Source organism: Mobula birostris, chromosome 8, assembly GCF_030028105.1.
Source record: "Mobula birostris isolate sMobBir1 chromosome 8, sMobBir1.hap1, whole genome shotgun sequence".
Classification (NCBI taxonomy): Eukaryota; Metazoa; Chordata; class Chondrichthyes; order Myliobatiformes; family Myliobatidae; genus Mobula; species Mobula birostris.
Genome location: NC_092377.1, coordinates 62214416 through 62234430, shown reverse-complemented (window position 1 = coordinate 62234430; position 20015 = coordinate 62214416). Strand labels below are relative to the sequence as shown.

The window sequence follows — 20015 nt, the reverse complement described above, 5'->3', positions numbered from 1 at the left end:
TTGCAGATGGTTCACACTGCAGCAGTGATGGAGGCAGTGAGTATTTAGAGTCTTTGATGCAGTGCCAATCAAACAGGCAGCTTGATTGAACTGACAAAGGTATACCGAAATTTAAAGGGATAACAAGGCAAAGGTAGAATCTCTTTCCCAGAGAGGGTGTGCTACAAACAAGCGTTTAAGATCAGAGGCAGGAGATGTAAAATGAACATCAGGGGAACGCTTCCTAACACAAAGGGAGTTGTGTTAAGAAGCGTACTGCCAGAAGGTGGTTTGAGCTTGGCATATTAACAATATTTGAAAGCCATCTAGGTACGTAGATGGATCAGAGGGGTTTAGAGGGTGATGGTCAACTATGGATAGATGAGACAAGCTAACTGAGCAACACAAGTCAGTATGGATATTTCCATTTTGTATGACTAAGAGTTGATATTGCCCTATTCACTCAGGAAAGGGGAGAGCATTCTTTCACATTCCTTGCTTGTGCCTTATAGATAACAGAAAGGTCTTGGGTTGTCAGGAATTCAGTCAATTACCAGAGGATGCTGAGTTTATGACTTGCTTTTGTAAACGGTCATTATGTCACTGCTCCAGCTGCATTTATGGTCAGCGGTGATGTTAACATTGAGGGACTCAGCAATGACAAACACTGAGTTTCACCAAAGGCCTTGAAATTTCAAGGGATCATTTGTCTTTTTGGAAATGGTGATCCAAAGATGTGCTGGTATGTTAGCTGACTACTACATATTATCTCAAGTGGAAAAAGGAGGATGGCAAGTCATCAGCATGGAGCTTATGGGCACCTGGGAGAGGACATGTTCTCTATGGGAGACAGGATCGCTCAGTGAGTTAGTATAAATTAGCACAACGCTATTACAGCTCAGGACATCAAGAGTTTGGAGTTCTATCCTGGTGTCCTCTGTGGGTCTCTGTAGGTCGTCCCTGTGGAATGCATGGGTTTTCTCCAGGTCCTCCAGTTTCCTCCCACAGTACATCGATGTACTGGGTAAGTTAAATGATCATTGTAAATTGTCCTGTGATTAGGTTAGGGTTAAATCAGAGTTGTTGGGGTCTGCTGGGTGCTGTGGCTCGAAGACCTGGATGGGCCTATTTCGCGCTGTATCTCTAAATAAAAATAAATAAAAACCAATGTTGGTATTGGTTGTTAGATAGGTACATGGATATGGAGTGATGGAGTTGTATATGCAGAATGGACTAGTTTAGTAAGCTTTTAATTATTAGTTTAATTAGTTCATCATGTAAAAATGCTGTTCCTGTTCTAAGTTCCAAATATCACATGATAGATGTACGGTTGATTATTATGAAAAGAATTCCATAGGCAACAAATTCACAGATCCTGGCTGCAAGTTTTCTAAAGAAAGCCAAATACAGAAAAAGTGAAAAGATGTTCACAATCTGCACTTCAGAGGAATCCAATTCTCTTGCTTTTGTCTTTGATAAACAAACTAAGGAATGAGATAACATCCTTATCAGGTAACAGTCTGAATAATTTCTCAGTTTATTCTGAGAGCCTTTTGCAAACAACAGAACAACATTAGGAATCCTCTTGTCCTCACCTACAGCTGAGGATATTTTAAATAACTCTGCCAGGACCCTTGCAATTTCTGTACTAGCCTCCCACGAGGTCTGAGGGGACACCTTGTCAGGCTTTGGGGACTTGTCCACCCTAATTTGCCTCAAGACATACACAGTGAGGAGTGTGATAGAACAGAGAGATCTGGGAATACAGATCCTTAATTCCTTGAAAATGGCATGACAGTAAGATAAGCCGTAAAGAGATCTTCGGCCCTCATTAGTCAGAGTACTGAGTATAGGAGTTGGAATGTTATGTCGAAGTTGCACAACGCTAAATTTGGAGCATTGTATGCAGTTCTGCATCTACCTTACAGGAAAGATGTAAATAAGATTGAAAGAGTACAGGGAAAATTTACAAGGATGTTGCTGGGGCTTGAGAACCTGAGTTGCATAGGTTAAGATTTTATTCCCTGAAGTGTAGAAGAAAGAAGAAAGATTGATAGAAGTATACAAACTATAAGAACAAATGCAAGCAGGCTTTTTCCAGAGGTTGGATGAGACTATAACTAGAGGTCACAGGTTAAGGGATGAATGGTGAAATATTTAAGGGGAACCTGAAGGGGATCTCCTTCGCTTAGAGAATAGCGCAAGTCAGCAGAAGTGGTGGATGTAGGTTCAATCATAATATTGAAGAGAAGTTTGGATGAGTACATGGATGGAAGGAGCATGGAGGGATATGGTTCAGGTAGGGGTCAATGTGGCTAAGCAGACTAACATTTTGGCACAGAATAGATGTAGACTGTTTCTGTGTTACAGAACTCTAGACTGATTCTATAAATCTATGACTGTGGTATGAATCTGGTCTAATTATACATGTGACATACACCATGCTTAAATGACAAAAGATAAATTTACCAACCTCAAGATTTGGAATGTGCAAGCCTCCCTGCTCAAAATCTAGTCAAGAATTCAATTGCACTGGACAGGATAGGATGTCCAAACAGAAGACTACAGAATATCCAAGGGATAATTGACAAGGTCCCTTATGGTAGGCTGATCCAAAAATTAAACTTCATGAGATCCATTCATAAACAAGAGAAAATCTGCAGAGGCTGGAAATCCAAGCAACACACACAAAATGCTAGAGGAACTCAGTAGGCCAGGCAGCATCTATGGAACAGTACCCTTCAGCAGGACTGGAGAACAAAGCCAAGGAGTAGATTTAAGAGGTGGGAGGAGGAGAGGAGGAAAACAAGGTGATACGCAAAACCTGAAAGGGAGGGATGAAGTAAAGAGCTGGGAAGTTGATTGATGAAAGTGACAGAAGGCCATGGAAGAAAGGAAGGAGGGGGTAAGGAGGAGCACCAGAGGGAGGGAAATGAAGGAGAGAGGGGTGGGGGCATTACCAGAAGTTCGAGAAACCAGTGCTCACGTTAACAGGTTGGAGGCTACCCAAACGGAATACAAGGTGTTGTTCCTCCAACCCAAGTGTGGCCTCATCATGACAATGGAAGAGGCCATGGACGGACATATCAGAATGGGAGGTGGAATTAAAATGGATGGTTCCTGGGAGATCCGCTTTTCTGAGATACAGCGCGTACCTATATACTGTGTCTGGTGCTCCTGGTGTTGCCTTCTGTATATTGGTGAGACCCAACGTAGATTGGGAGACTGTTCTGCCGAGCACCTATGCTCTGTCCACCAGAAAAAGCAGTATCTCCCAGAGGGCCACCCATTTTAATTCCACTTCCCATTCCCATATGTCCATCTGTGGCCTCCTCCATTGTCATGATGAGGCCACACTGAGGTTGGAGGAACACCACCTCATATTCTGTTTGGGTAGCCTCCAACCTGATAGCACGAACATCAATTTCTTGAACTTCTGGTAATGCCCCCCACACCCCACTTCTCCATTTCCCATTCCCTTTTCCATCTCTCACCTCATCTCCTTGCCTGCCCATTGGCTCCCTCTGGTGCTCCCCCACCCCACCTTCTGTTCTCTTCTATCAGAGTCTCCCATCTCTAGCCCTGTATTTCTTTCACAAATCAACTTTCCGACCTTTACTTCATCCCTCCCCCTTCCTTTCACCTATCACCTTGTATTTCTCTCCCTCTCTCCCCACCTTTAAAATCTACTCCCCAGCTTTCTTTCTCCAGTCCTGCTGAAGTGTTTCAGCCCGTAATTTCAACTGTACCTTTTTCTATAGATGCCGCCTGGCCTGCTGAGTTCCTCCAGCATTTTGTGTGCGTTCCTCCATGAGATCCACAGTGACTTGGCAGCTTTTACTCAGAATAGGCTTGTACAAGAGAAAGAGGGGAGCGGCAAAAGGGTACTTTTCTGGCTGTAGGACTGTGACCAATGATGCTCCACAGGGATAGGTGCTAGGGCCTTGACTGCTTGTGATATAATGTGGATGGTTGGATTAGTAGTTCTGCAGACAATACAGATTGGGAGAGTCCTGGACAGCATAGAGTTTGAGCAAGATACAAATTAGTAACAGAAATGGACAGCAAAATGACAGATGGAGATTAATCTAAGCAAGTGTGATGTGTTTCACTTGGGGAAGTCAAATGTAACAGTTAATAGCACAACCACTGATGTACAAAGAGATCTTAGAATCCATTGTCCATAGCTCCCTAAAAGCATCCATGAAGTAAATAGAACATCAAAAAAATGCATATGACATGTTTGACTTCATTGGGCAGGGCACTGAGTACTAAGTATGGAAGTCATGTTGCAGCTACATGAAACTTTAGTGAGGTGCAATTCTGTACGCCTCATCAACAGGAAGGACGTCAAGGCCGGAAATGGCACAAAAGTAGTTTATCAAGATGCTGCCAGGATTAGAGGGTTTCTGCTATAAGGAGAGGTTGGATAAACTTGAGTTGTCTTCTCTGTAGTGCTGGAGGCTGAGTGGAGATCTGATAGAGGTTTATAAGATTATAGAGGCATAGATGGACTATTGATAGGAGTGTAGTGGTTAGTGTAATGCTTTATAGCAGCAGCTGTAAGATCCGGATAGAATTCCTGTTGCTGTCTCTAAGGAGTTTGTATGTTCTCCCTGTGACCATGTGGGTTCCCTTTAGGTGCTTCAGTTTCCTCCTACATTCTAAATACCTAGCAGTTAGTAAGGGTAGGTTGTGGGCATGCTACGTTGGTGCTAGAAGCATGGAGACACTAATGGGCAGCGTGGCACATTTTGGACTTTGTTGGTCATTGATGCAAAATAACGCATTTCACTAAATGTTTCAATTTTTCGATGAACATGTGACAAATAAAGCTAATCAAATCTAATCTATCTTATTTGCAAGGTTGACAAGTCTTAATACCAGAGACCATAAGGCACAAGAGTAGAATTCGGCCCATGGAGAATGCTCACTATTCCATTATGGCTGATTTATTTTGCTTCTCAAGCCCATTCTCTTGCGTTCTCTCCATAACCTTTGATGCCCCTACTAACCAAGAAATTATCAACCTCTGCTTTACATATACCCAATGACTTAATCTCCACAGTTGGCTGCCCATTCTGTAGCTAAATAAATTAATTCTCATCTCTCTTCTAAAGGGACACCTCCTATTACTAGGCTGTGCCCTCTAGTCCTAGACTTTCCCACTATTGGAAACATCCTCTCCATGCCCACTTTATCCAGGTCTTTCAAAATTTCAATGACATCCCGCTCACTTCAGTAAACCCCAGAGTACAGGCCCAGAGGAATCAAATGCACATACATTAACCTTTTCATTACTGGTATCATTCTGATAAACCAACTCTGGATCTCTCCAATGCTAACACACCCTTCCTTAGATATGGGATCTGAAAATGCTTACAATACCCCAAATATGGTCTGAACAATGCCTCGTAAAGCATTACATCTTTGCTTTTATGTTGTAGTCCTCTTAAAATGAATGCTAACCTTGGTTTTGCCTACCATACTGCCCACTCATCCTGCAAATTAACCTTCAGGGCATACTGCACTAGGACTCCCAAGCCCCTTTGCACTAATTTCTGAATCTTCTCCCCATTTAGTATATGGTCTATGCCTTTGTTTCTTCTACCAAAATGCATGACTATACACTTTCCTACACTGTATTTTATCTTTGCCCATTCTCTGTATCTTAACACCTAAGCTCCATCTACTAAAAGCAGAACTTCCCAGTGGCCCAACATTTTAATTCCCATTCCGACATGTCGGTCCATGGCCTCCTCTTATGCTTATATTCTGTCTGGGTAGCCATCAACCTGACGACATAAATATCGAATCCTCTTTCCAGTTAAAAAAAATTTGCTCGCCTCTTCTTCTGTTCCCCACTCTGGCCTCTTACCTCTTCTTACCTATCAACTCCCCATGGTGCCTCTCCTCCTTCCCTTTCTCCTACGGTCAACTCCTCTCTGCTATCAGATTCCTAATCTCCAGCCTTTACCTTTCGCAGCCACCTGGCTTCACCTATCACCTCCTGGCTAAACTCCCCACCTCCCCCCCCCCCACCTTTTTATTCTAACATCTCTCCCCTTCCTTTTCAGTCCTAAAGAATGGACTTGGCCCAAAACATTGATTGTTCATTAATATCTATGGGTGCTGCCTGACCTGCTGAGTTCTTCCAACATTTTGTGTATTTTGCTTCTCCTAATCTGTTCAAATCCTTCTGTAGCCTACATTTCCTGAACATTTCTTGCTCCTCCACCCATCTTTGTATTGTCCACAAACATGGCCACAAAGCCATCAATTCTGTCATTCAGATCATCTACATATAAAGACCCAACACCAAATCCTATGGAACATTACCAGTCACCGGCAGCCAGCCAGAAAAGGCTCCCTTTATTCTCACACTTTGCCTTCTGCCAGTCAGCCAATCTTCTACATATGCTAGTATCTTTCCTATAATAACATGGGCTCTTATCTTGTTAAGCAGCCTCATGTGCTGCACCTTGTCAAAGGTCTTCTGAAAATCCAAGTAAACAACATCCACAGACTCTTCCTTGTCCATCCTGTCTGCTATTTCTGTCAAGAGTTCCAACAGATTTAGAACCATAGAACCATAGAAACTACAGCACAGAAACAGGCCCTTTGGCCCTTCTTGGCTGTGCCGAACCATTTTCTGCCTAGTCCCACTGACCTGCACACGGACCATATCCCTCCATACACCTCCCATCCATGTATCTGCCCAATTTATTCTTAAATGTTAAAAAAGAACCCACACTTACCACCTCGTCTGGCAGCTCATTCCATACTCCCACGACCCTCTGTGTGAAGCCCCCCCTCATGTTCCCTTTAAACTTTTCCCCCCTCACCCTTAACCCATGTCCTCTGGTTTTTTTCTCCCCTTGCCTCAGTGGAAAAAGCCTGCTTGCATTCACTCTATCTATACCCATCATAATTTTATATACCTCTATCAAATCTCCCCTCATTCTTCTATGCTCCAGGGAATAAAGTCCTAAGCTATTCAACCTTTCTCAAGTCTCGGCAACATCCTTGTAAACCTCTGCACTCTTTCAACCTTATTTATATCCTTCCTGTAATTTGGTGACCAAAACTGAACACAATACTCCAGATTCAGCCTCACCAATGCCTTACAACCTCATCATAACATTCCAGCTCTTATACTCAATACTTTGATTAATAAAGGCCAATGCATCAAAAGCTCTCTTTACGACCCTATCTACCTGTGACACCAATTTTAGGGAATTTTGTATCTGTATTCCCAGATCCCTCTGTTCCACTGCACTCCTCAGTGCCTTACCATTAACCCTGTATGTTCTACGTTGGTTTGTCCTTCCAACGTGCAATACCTCACACTTGTCAGTATTAAACTCCATCTGCCATTTTTCAGCCCATTTTCCCAACTGGTCCAAGTCCCTCTGCAGGCTCTGAAAACTGTCTTCCTCACTGCCTACTACACCTCCAATCTTTGTATCATCAGCAAACTTGCTGATCCAATTTACCACATTATCATCCAGATCATTGATATAGATGACAAATAACAATGGACCCAGCACTGATCCCTGTGGCACACCACTAGTCACAGGCCTCCACTCAGAGAAGCAATTCTCTACCACCACTCTCTGGCTTCTTCCATCGAGCCAATGTCTAATCCAATTTACCACCTCTCCATGTATACCTAGCAACTGAATTTTCCTAACTAACCTCCCATGCGGGACCTTGTCAAAGGCCTTACTGAAGTCCATGTAGACAATATCCACTGCCTTCCCTTCATCCACTTTCCTGGTAACCTCCTCGAAAAACTCCAACAGATTGGTCAAACATGACCTACCACGCACAAAGCCATGTTGACTCTCCCTAATAAGCCCCTGTCTATCCAAATGCTTGTAGATTCTATCTCTTAGTACTCCCTCCAATAACTTACCTACTACTGACGTTAAACTCACCGGCCTATAATTTCCCGGATTACTTTTCGAACCTTTTTTAAACAACGGAACAACATGAGCCACTTTCCAATCCTCCGGCACTTCACCCGTAGACAGCGACATTTTAAATATTTCTGCCAGGGCCCCCGCAATTTCAACACTAGTCTCCTTCAAGGTCCGAGGGAACACTCTGTCAGGTCCCGGGGATTTATCTACTTTAATTTTCCTCAAGACAGCAAGCACCTCCTCCTTTTCAATCTGTACAATTTCCATGGTCTCACTGCTTGATTCCCTCAATTCCATAGATTTCATGCCAGCTTCCTTAGTAAATACAGACGCAAAAAACCTATTTAAGATCTCCCCCATTTCCTTTGGTTCCGCACAAAGCCGCCCACTCTGATCTTCAAGAGGACCAATTTTATCCCTTACAATCCTTTTGCTCTTAATATACTTGTAAAAGCTCTTTGGATTATCCTTCACTTTGACTGCCAAGGCAACCTCATGTCTTCTTTTAGCCCTCCTGATTTCTTTCTTAAGTATTTTCTTGCACTTCTTATACTCCTCAAGCACCTGATTTACCCCGTTTCCTATACATTTCATACAACTTCCTCTTCTTCTTTATCAGAGTTGCAATATCCCTTGAGAACCAAGGTTCCTTATTCCTATTCAATTTGCCTTTAATCCTGACAGGAACATACAAACTCTGCACTCTCAAAATTTCCCCTTTGAAGGCTTCCCACCTACCAATCACATCTTTGCCAGAGAACAACCTGTCCCAATCCACACTTTTTAGATCCTTTCTCATTTCTTCAAATTTGTCATACAAGATTTCATCTTAAGGAAACTATGCTGACTTCAGCCTATTTTTATCATGCATCTCCAAGTATCCTGAAACCTCATCCTTAATAATGGACTCCAATATCTTAACAACCACTGAAGTCAGGGTAACTGGCCCATAATTTCCTGCCTTTTGCTTCCCTCCCTACTTAAAGAGTGGAGTAGCACAATTTAACACTTGCAATTTTCCAGTTCTCCAGAATCCAACAATTATTGAAAATCACTACTTATGCCTCCAAACGCTTCAGCTACCTCTTTCAAAATCTTGGTGTGTAGTCCATCTGGTGAAAGTTATTTATCCACCTTTAAAACTTTCAACTTCCCAAAAACCTTCTCTTTAGTAACAGGAACTAAACTCACTTCTGTGCCCCCTCCCCCCAGACACACTTGAATTTCTGGCGTGCATGCTTCCACAGTAAAGACTAATGCAAAATACTTATTCAGTTTTCTTTGCTCCTCATTACTACCTCTCCAGTGTCACTTTTCATCTTTCCAAAGCCCATTCTTGCCTCTATTTTATTCTTTACATAAATCTGGAAAAACTTTTTGGTATCCTCTTTTATATTATTGGTTAGTTTAGATTCATATTTAAAAGAGTTTAAAAAGGAAGGTTGCTGCCAACGGTTGTCTTTTGGATCGGGACTACAGAGCGTCGTGGGAGCTGAATTCTGAAGGAAGGCAGTTTTTTAAAAAAAAAACTTCCTTCCAGTGCAAGAAGGACGAGACTGCGCAGGCGCGTGACGTCAACAGGACAGCGCGGAGAGTTTAAAAAGGAGACCACCCTATACAGCAGGCAGCGGAGTGAGTGGGAACAGAGTGTAGGGCTTTGGCTTCAACAGGCTTCGGCGGTAAACAGGAAGAGATGAGAGCAAAGCACCAACTCTTTTTTTCTCCCCCCACCCCCCTTTTCGCAACTTGGCCCCGACAGACAGGAACAGCAGGGCTCTCACAGTTAACGGTACGAGCTAACAGTTTAAAGTTCGTCTGTTTGGCGAGGTAAGTGGGTGAGTAGACTGATTTTTCCAGTTTCATTCCTGTAGAATTAGATAGCATGCCTGCAGGGTTAGTGCTTTGCTCAGGGTGTCAGATGTGGGAATCCTGGGAGACCTCCAGCCTCCCTGATGACATCTGCGCCAAGTGCACCGAGATGCAGCTCCTCAGAGACCATGTTAGGGATCTGGAGCTGCAGCTTGATGACCTACTGCTTATCAGGGAAAGTGAAGAGGTGATAGACAGGAGCTACAGGGAGGTCAACATCCCTAGGCTTCAGGGGTCAGAAAACTGGGTCACTGTCAAGAGAGGGAAGGGAAATGCCCAGATAGTGGAGAGCACACCTGTGGCTGTCCCCCTCAGTAACAAATATCTTGTTCTGGATGCTGTTGAGGGGGATGACCTGACAGGGGACACCCACAGTGACTGGGTCTCTGGCACTGAGCCTGGCACCGTTGTGCAGGAGAGAAGGAGGGAGAAGAGAAATGCGGTAGTCGTAGGGGATTCCATAGTCAGGGGAATGGACAGAAGATTCTGTGAGCCTGATAGAGATATCCACATGGTGTGTTGCCTCCCAGGTGTCAGGGTACGGGATGTCTCGGATCGGGTCCTGAATATTCTGAAGGGGGAGGGTGAGCAGCCTGCTGTCTTGGTACATGTTGGTACCAATAACATAGATTGGACAAAGGAGGAGGTCCTGAAGAGAGATTTCTAGGAGTTAGGAAGGAAGCTGAGAAGCAGGACCTCCAGAGTAGTAATCTCGGGATTGCTACCTGTGCCACGTGCTAGTGAGGGCAAGAATAGTAGGATCAGGCAGATGAATGCGTGGCTGAGAGACTGGTGCAGGGGGCAGGGCTTCAGATTCTTGGATAATTGGGATCCCTTCTGGGGGAAGTTTGACCTTTTCAAAAAGGACAGGTTGCACCTGAACCCGAAGGTGGGAAAGTTTAATAGAGCTGTTAGGGAGGGGTTAGACTAATTTGGCAGGTGGGTGGGAACCGGAATGACAGAGCGGAGAAAGAGGAAAGCAGAAATAAATCTAAGATAGTGAGCAGTAAAGATGTCAGGAAAGACAGGCAGGTGATGGGGCAAATTTGTAGCCATTGGGATGAGTTGCAGTGCAATCAAAGCGAAAAGTATCAAATAGTGGTCTTAAGGTGTTATACTTAAAATGCACGCAGCATAAGGAATAAGGTGGATGATCTTGTCGTACAGCTACAGATTGGCAGATATGATATTGTGGCCAACACTGAGACGTGGCTAAAGGATGCATATCTCTGGGAGCTGAACGTCCAAGGATACACGGTGTATCGGAAGGATAGGAAGGTAGGCAGAGGGGGAGGCGTGGCTTTATTGGTAAGAAATGATATTAAATCATTAGAAAGAGGTGATATAGGATTGGAAGGTGCAGAATCTTTATGGGTTGAGCAAAGAAATCGCAGGGGTAAAAGGACCCTGATGGCAGTTACTTATAAGCCTCCAAACAGCTGCAGGGATGTGGACTACAAATTACAACAGGAAATAGAAAAGGCTTGTCAGAAGGGCGGTGTTATGATAATTGTGGGGGATTTTAACATGCAAGTGGATTGGGAAAATCAGGTCGGCACTGGATCTCAAGAGAGAGAATTTGTAGAATGTCTGCGAGATGGCTGTTTAGAACAGCTTGTTGTTGAGCCCACTAGGGGATCGGCTGTATTGGATTGGGTATTGTGTAATGAACCAGAGGTGATTAGAGAGATTGAGGTGAAGGAACCCTCAGGAGGCAGTGATCATAACATGATTGAGTTCACTGTGAAATTTGAAAAAGAGAAGCCGAAATCTGATGTGTCGGTATTTCAGTGGAGTAAAGGAAACTACAGTGGCATGAGAGAGGAACTGACCAAAGTTGACTGGAAAGGGACACTGGCGGGAAAGACGGCAGAGCAGCAGTGGCTGGAGTTTTATGCGAGAAGTGAGGAAGGTGTAAGACAGGTATATTCCAAAAAAGAAGAAATTTTCAAATGGAAAAAGGATGCAACCGTGGTTGACAAGAGAAGTCAAAGCCAAAGTTAAAGCAAAGGAGAGGGCATACAAGGAAGCAAAATTAGTGGGAAAACAGAGGATTGGGAAGTTTTTAAAACCTTACAAAAGGAAACTAAGAAGGTCATTAAGAGGGAAAAGATTAACTATTAAAGGAAGTTAGCAAATAATATCAAAGAGGATACTAAAACCTTTTTCAAGTATATAAAGAGTAAAAGACAGGTGAGAGTAGATATAGGACCGATAGAAAATGATGCTGGAGAAATTATAATGGGAGATAAGGAGATGGCAGAGGAACTGAATGAGTATTTTGCATGTCTTCACTGAGGAAGACATCAGCAGTATACCTGACACTCAAGGGTGGCAGAGAAGTGTGCGCAGTCACAATTACAACAGAGAAAGTACTCAGGAAGCTGAATAGTCTAAAGGTAGATAAATCTCCCGAACCAGATGGAATGCACCCGCGTGTTCTGAAGGAAATAGCTCTGGAGATTGTGGAGGCATTAGCAATGATCTTTCAAAAGTTGATAGATTATGGCATGGTTCCGGAGGACTGGAAGATTGCAAATGTCACTCTGCTATTTAAGAAGGGGGCAAGGAAGCAAAAAGGAGATTATAGACCTGTCAGCTTGACGCCGGTGGTTGGAAAGTTGTTGAAGTCGATTATCAAGAATGAGGTTACAGAGTACCTGGAGGCATATGACAAGATAGGCAGAACTCAGCATGGATTCCTTAAAGGAAAATCCTGCCTGACAAACCTATTACAATTTTTTGAGGAAATTACCAGTAGGCTAGACAAGGGAGATGCAGTGGATGTTGTATATTTGGATTTTCAGAAGGCCTTTGACAAGAGGCTACTTAACAAGAAAAAGAGCCCATGGAATTATGGGAAAGTTACATACATGGATAGAGTGTTGGCAGATTGGCAGGAAACAGTGGGTATAAAGGGATCCTATTCTGGTTGGCTGCCGGTTACCAGTGGTGTTCCACACGGGTCCGTGTTGGGGCTGCTTCTTTTTACATTGTACATCAACGATTTGGATTATGGAATAGATGGCTTTGTGGCTAAATTTACTGATGATACGAAGATAGGTGGAGGGGCCAGTAGTGCTGAGGAAACAGAGAGTCTGCAAAGAGACTTGAATAGATTGGAAGAATGGGCGAAGAAGTGGCAAATGAAGTAGAATGGTTGGAAAGTGTATGGTTATGCAGTTTGGCAGAAGTAATAAACGGGCAGACTATTATTTAAATGGGGAAATAATTCAAAGTTCTGAGATGCAACGGGACTTGGGAGTCCTCGTACAGGATACCCTTAAGGGTAACCTCCAGGTGAGTCGGTAGTGAAGAAGGAGAATGCAATGTTGGCATTCATTTCTAGAGGAATAGAGTATAGGAGCAGGGATGTGATGTTGAGGCTCTATAAGGCGCTGGTGAGACCTCACTTGGAGTACTGTGGGCAGTTTTGGTCTCCTTATTTAAGAAAGGATGTGCTGACGTTGGGAGAGGGTACAGAGAAGACTCACTAGAATGATTCCGGGAATGAGAGGGTTAACATATGAGGAACGTTTGTCCGCTCTTGGACTGTATTCCTTGGAGTTTTGAAGAATGAGGGGAGACCTTATAGAAACATTTTGAATGTTGAAAGGCATGGACAGAGTGGATGTGGCAAAGTTGTTTCCCATGATGGGGGGAGTCTAGTACAAGAGGGCATGACTTGAGGATTGAAAGGCGCCCATTCAGAACAGAAATGCGAAGGAATTTTTTTGTCAGAGGGTGGTGAATCTATGGAATTTGTTGCCACAGGCAGCAGTGGAGGCCAAGTCATTGGGTGTATTTAAGGCAGAGATTGATAGGTATCTGCGTAGCCAGGGCATCAAAGGTTATGGTGAGAAGGTGGGAGAGTGGGACTAAATGGGAGAATGGATCAGCTCATGATAAAATGGCGGAGCAGACTCGATGGGCCGAATGGCCGACTTCTGCTCCTTTGTCTTATGGTCTTATATTTCAGATTTATCCTCTTTTTTTTCCAAGTTGCTTTCTGTTGGTTTTCAAAAGCTTTCCAAACCACTAGCTTCCCAAATTTTATGCCTTCTCTTTTGCTTTTATGGTGTCTCTGACTTCCCGTGTAGGACTCATCCCGTGTCTTCAAATTACTCCAAGAAACTTCAGCTATGGCTGCTCTACCGTAATCGCTGCTAGTGTCTCCTGTCAATCAGCTTTGGCCAGTTCCTCTCTCATGTTTCTATAATTACCTATACTCAACTGTGCTACCAATACATCCCTGTCAAATTGTAAAGTGAATTCTATCACATTGTGATCACTGACTCCTCAGAATGCCTTTAACTTAAGCTCCCTAATCAAATCTGGTTCATTGCACAACACCAAATTCAGAACTGCCTTTTCTCTAGTGAGCTTGGCTACAAGCTGCTCTAAAAATCTAAACCCGTCAGCATTCTATAAATTCCTTCTCTTGGGGTCCAGTACCAAGCTGATTTTTCCAATCTTCCTGCACAGAGAAATCCCCTCACCCCGTAACTATTGTAACACTGCCCTTTTTACATGTTTTCTATCTCTCATTGTAATTTGCACCCCACATCCTGGATGCTATTCAGAGGCCTTGTATCCAATTCCAACTACTGTCTTTTAACTGAAAGTCTAACCTATCACCTGCCACTTATCATCGTTCCTTGAGGAAGGGTCTCAGCCTGAAAAGTTGATGTTTATTCCTCTCCACAGATGCTGTCTGACTTGCTGAGTTCCTCCAGCATTTTGTATGTGTTGCTCTTTTTTAATCCTTGCAGTTTCTTAACTCTACCCACAAGGATTTTACATCTTCTGACCTATGTCGTTGTTTTCTAACCAAATAGGCCACCAGCCTGACTTTTTGAAGGATGTGGATTCTTGGATGTTTAGCCTCTGCCTGTGATTGTCCTTCAACCATAACTCCATGATGTCAACAACAAGCTTATCTACTTTCATATACCGTCTGCATTCAAATATGACACCTTCAGTCCTGTATTCACCATCCTTCACAATTTTGTCTCCAAGTACCGTGAAGTTAATGTTTTTTATATCTCTTCTAAACTGACTGGAGACAAGAGTTTATTCTGGAGACTTCAGTAACCTTTTCTGCACTCCCCTTCCCTTTAACTTTATCCATACTTTCCCAAACTGTTGAAACCATCAGTCCTATATAGTTTAAAGCCCTATTACAGCCCTAGTTATGCAATGGATATTCATTTAAAGGGATGTGCGGGGCAAATTTTTTTTAAAAGACTGAATGGTGAGTGTGTGGAATGTGCTGCTTGGGATGGTGGTGGGGGCAAATATGACAGGACGTTTAAGTAGCTTTTACATATGTACATGAAAATGCTGGAATATGGATGATGTATCGGCAGAAGCGATCTTGTTTAACTTTGCATTCTGTTTGACACTGACATCTTGAGCTGAAGGGCCTGTTCTTGTGCTGTACTGTTCCATGATCTATAAATTGCAAACACCGTGGCTGCTCGAGAGCTGGGCATCATTGATGAGTGATCATATAGCATGGCAACGGGCCATTTGGCCTAATCCCCCTCATTTTATTTTCTACTAGTTAGCCTTGGGGATCACACATAAACATCAAATTATATGCGACATATTTGTAGCAAAATCCAATCTATATCCATCAATTCTAGAAAGTCAAGTGCAAAGTAACTTAAATTTTCAATAAAATCCTTCCACAAACTCACATCACCTTCACCAAGGATTCTTTATCAGCCCTGTAAATCTCAGTACTACTCCCAAGCATAAAATGCTTGCTCCCTTAACTCCTGTATTCCATTCCCTTCCTGCTTTTAATCTGCTTTGGTCTTGAGGCTCTAAATACATATTAATAGCCCATTCAAAAGGTAACCCCATTTTGTCAAATGTACACAATTGCTATATATTGGCGCCAACAATATGCTAGGGTAAGGGGTGGTGCTTATTGGGGAATGGGAACAATTGCAGAAGCAAAGTTCACCCTTGAAGCAACTGTGAGCATAATTCAAGCACATCAAATCATGCATACCAGAGACAAGTTGTCCAGCACCTGCACAGATCATATTGGCAGACTTAACAAAAGATCTGAGGTAGCTAACTTGCCATAGAACCTGCAGGGATGGTCTACTTACATTATGTGAAATTAAAAGCACTTCCAAACTGTTTTTAAAATGATACAACTAAATGTAAAAAACTGTTGAACTGCCAAGCTACATTAAGTTTAGATCCAAACAGTACACAAGGCATAAATGCTTCATTTCAGTAAAATATATATTTATCAGTTAAAGCTTGATAAAGAACACAGGTATACTTCTCAGTCCACCACAAATCCAGATTTCCAGCTGCCTTTTCCACTACAACCAATATCTACTACCCCTCCATAACATCATCAATCAATGGTATAATGCTTGTGTAGTGCATAACATTATCTGGTAAAGCAGCTGCAGTGCAGATACATCTACATCAACTGAAAAAACATGTTCTTTACAAGCAACACTAATTTCTGACTGTATCACCAGTTAAAATGTTATGCCTGAAGTTTCAGTCTTAAAATAAAAGGATTAAAAAACTCTGAAAACTAAAATGAAGAACAGATTATATTGTTTGACAGACAAGTTATTTCAGCTTTCAAGAAAATCAATCAAATTCCCCTCAACTACCTTTGCTGCCAATCAAACCATCTGAAAAGAGCAAATCAACACATACTTCAGTACAAAAAGGCAAAACTTGCACTTATATTTCACTGGTACATGTACTGTATGAATGGACTCTTGAATCCTGTTAATTTTAAGTTATTAAAAAGCAAGCCTGTAAAAAAGAAACTGAAATTGTACAATTTCACTACGTGCAAACAACACATGCAATGAGTCCAGAAGCAAAGCTTTAACACATGTTCAGTTCATGAACAAAAAGAAAATTTCAGTTTGATCATTATCCAAAAATGAATTTGTCACAAGTTTTGCTCTAAATGCTGCATGTAATGGAAATAGCAAAAAGTTCATTGTCTGAAACATTAAGAGAAGTTATTTTTAAAATATTCTCCATCCCTTAAACGATTGCTTCCTGGAAATAAAGTATACTAACCCTGAGTTTAGTAGTGCAGTCAAAGATTCCGGAGACAGAACTCCGCCATTGGACATCAAAAGTCTGCAGTTATATAAAGTATTTGGATCAAAAAGAGATTTGATATAACACACGATTTCCAATGCAAACAGAATAGGCACACTAAGTGGGACTATTTAAAGTAACTTCAAAAAAGGTTGCCCAACTTTGGTTAAAGATGTCCTCAACAGTTTCCAACCATTCCCAATATAATTGAAAAGTTAATGATAATTTCCCTTAAATAAATCAACATAATTGTTAGCAAATAGCGTTTTGAACACTGCATTACTACTGTTTTAAACGTTATCTATCTTACTATCGCTGATTTTCACACACGAATAAATTAAACTGCCTAAGTCGCGAATGCTGCATAGAGCAGCAGTGTTTCCCGTCCTGTGCAAACAGGGCTGGAGCAGGGGATGGGGCAGAGGTGGGAGGTCAAGGCCTATCGGTTAAAGTCCAGGTCTTGCTTAGTGGAGGAGGCCTAACTGCCAGCAGATGTGGATCACCACCCACACAGCCCCGTCTCCCATTAAAGAGCCATGGCCAGGCTGTAACAGGGAGATGAGGCCGGCGCTGAGGCCTCGCCGACAACCTGAGACATTTCCCAACAGTCGGAAATCCTCGCGCGGACCCACGCCGACCCCGACGGAGCCGCCACTTACGCTGACATTTCTTTCATTTCCTCACGGCCGACGGCTACCCCACCCCTCCGTCACCACTAACTCGTTCCTGTTTGCTTTTTCGAAATCCACTCCGAAACTATTAGGCGTCTGCACCCCAACTAAAAATCTCATAAATAAGAGGCCACCGCCAACATGGCGGCCCAGCTGTCCCGCTCCGCCCCGGCGTGCGCGGCCCCGCACACACGCACCCTTCCCCGGCGTGCGCGCCCCTTGTTTCCCAACTCTCGCGACCCTCTGCGTTGTGGCGTAGGATTCCGGTTTTCTCGGCGGTTCTCGATCCAAGCAGGGGGTTTCCAACGAGGACCGGTATAGACAGGCAGGGGGGTGAATGGTGCGGTTGGTCAGCGCCGAGATGCATATTCGGGGTGCATGCGCGGCATTGGAGCTTCTGCTTACAAGGATAATGTCTTCTGAGGTCGAACTGCTTCATTTCTTTGATCAACTTGGTCTTGTAATCCACCAGCACTCAGGAGCGGGGTTCCAGAGGGATCACTGTGATGATGTATATGCAGAACTGTGCTTCTGAGAGTGTTGTTATGCTGGCGGCATGGCGCCGACTCCTAGCGGCCGCAGTGCTGCACACTGGACATTTGGCACAGACTGTTAGCCGCACCAGGAATCTGTTGTGAATCTTATAATGAATCACCAGTGTGAAGTGGTTGTCTTGTGTTGTGCAGACTGGGGCGAGTGGTGTGGCCATTGAGACCACTGACCAGCCACCGTTACTGCTGAGAAATTTCCATAGAGCTGTGCTGCCAGATAATGTGGAACCAGCCACTTCCAGCAGGATTCGTGAAAGAACAGTTTGCAGTTGCAAGTAATGGCTTGAGTTCACCATGTTGCCTAGGGCGAAGCACTAAATCCTGCTTCTTAGTGCTGACCAACTGCACTCACTGTTCGCCAGTCAGACACTAACCCTCACAAGCAGCCTCTGCATTGTAACGAGGGCAGGACACTTGCGACAGCGTGAGGTATTGGAAAGGGCAAGTAGTTTGTGTCTGCATCTCCGCACGGTAGCCTTTAGCTTGAGATTTTTAAGTTACAATGGTCTACATACCGGAAAGTTTTGAGTGGAGGCCTAAGTATAATGACAATTTAGGATTGAGGAGTAGTGCAAAATGGGGTAGCAATAAACTTTATAAAAACAAAATTAATAGTCACCAGGGCTAATGTTGATTAATTAGAGAGAGCCGGCATGGATTTGTTAAAAACAATTTATGTTTATCAAATGCTTTGCTGAAATAACAGGTGCTTTGATGAGCAAATCACAATGTGATTATTGCCTTCAGAAAGGCAACTGATCTATCATTAAGATTGGAACTCATAGAATAAAAAGGGTTGGAGTAGGAAGATATCCAAGCAACAACACAGTAATAATGACAGGGAAGTTCAAACTAAAAGTGTTTGAACAAGAAGCGTTTTACTTAATTACTGTTCTGGACCCATCCTGAGATCCACGTTAGTGCCATTATTCAACAGATAAAAGAGTTATCTTGATCTGCAAATGCACAGACTCTTTCCCAAAGTTGTTCTCGTCTAAAGTTCTGCCTTATCCTTTGCTGTGTTAAATGGCTTGATTAAAAAAAAAGTTTCATTTTTTATTCCAGATGTCAACTATCGTAAACATTAACAGCGCAAACACGAGGAATTCTGCAGATGCTGGAAATTCAAGCAACACACATCAAAGTTGCTGGTGAACGCAGCAGGCCAGGCAGCATCTCTAGGAAGAGGTACAGTCAAAGTTTCGGGCCGAGACCCTTCGTCAGGCACATCTACAGAAGTTTGTCAACGTTTTAGATGTCATGCCCAATCTTCACAAGCCCCTAAGGAAATAGAGGTGCTGCTGTGCTTTCTTCGTAATTGCGCTTTCATATTGGGCCCAGGACAGGTTCTCCAAAATAATAACGCTGAGGAATTTAAAGTTGCTGATCCTCTAGTGAGAGAATCAGATGATTTCCCCTTGTTTTCATCTATCCACCAGTTAAAAATTTCAGTGGACTATTCATTATTTCCAGCACCTTCAATGGGATTCTGCCTAGCAGATAAATCACCATTCAATTCAGTTTATATGAACTTTTCCATACAATAACAGGAGTTGCAACAACTATCTTCACTTCTTCTTCATCTAAGGACTCAAATAGTCTTTCCCGGTGAAGCAGTTAATACATTTTACAAAAAAAAAAGTATTTGTCTTCAGAGGTCATGATCTAGTCCTCTACGTTGAAGAGATCAAAAACAGTTTCAATGACCACTTTATCGAGCACTTCCAATTTTTCTGCAAGAGCGATCCTGAGCATCCAGTCACATATCACTATAATTTTACATACTAATCTCACTCTAACTTCTCTGTGTTTGGACCTACATTGCTCCAACAAGGCCCAATGGAAGTTTATGGAACAGAACCTAATCCTCCTACAGAGTACATTGGAGCCTGTGGGACTCAGTATTAAACTTGAGCAAT

At 43.0% G+C, this 20015-nt stretch overlaps 1 protein-coding gene across 2 annotated transcripts in view; it reads right to left on the bottom strand.

Moving 5' to 3' along the window:
* The window catches only part of LOC140201341 (poly(A) polymerase gamma-like), a 71136-nt gene extending 53413 nt beyond the window's left edge, over window positions 1-17723 (bottom strand). Inside the window, exons 1-2 of one of the 2 annotated variants that reach the window (XM_072265279.1) lie at window positions 17534-17723; window positions 16851-16913 (exon numbers count right to left, since the gene is read on the bottom strand). In XM_072265279.1, coding sequence (XP_072121380.1) covers window positions 16851-16913; window positions 17534-17550 — 80 coding nt within the window. In that variant the 5' untranslated portion in view covers window positions 17551-17723. Of the gene's footprint in view, window positions 1-16850; window positions 16914-17533 lie in introns of those variants that run through there. The other variant, XM_072265281.1, reaches the window with a different exon arrangement.
* Window positions 17724-20015: the final 2292 nt, after the last annotated feature.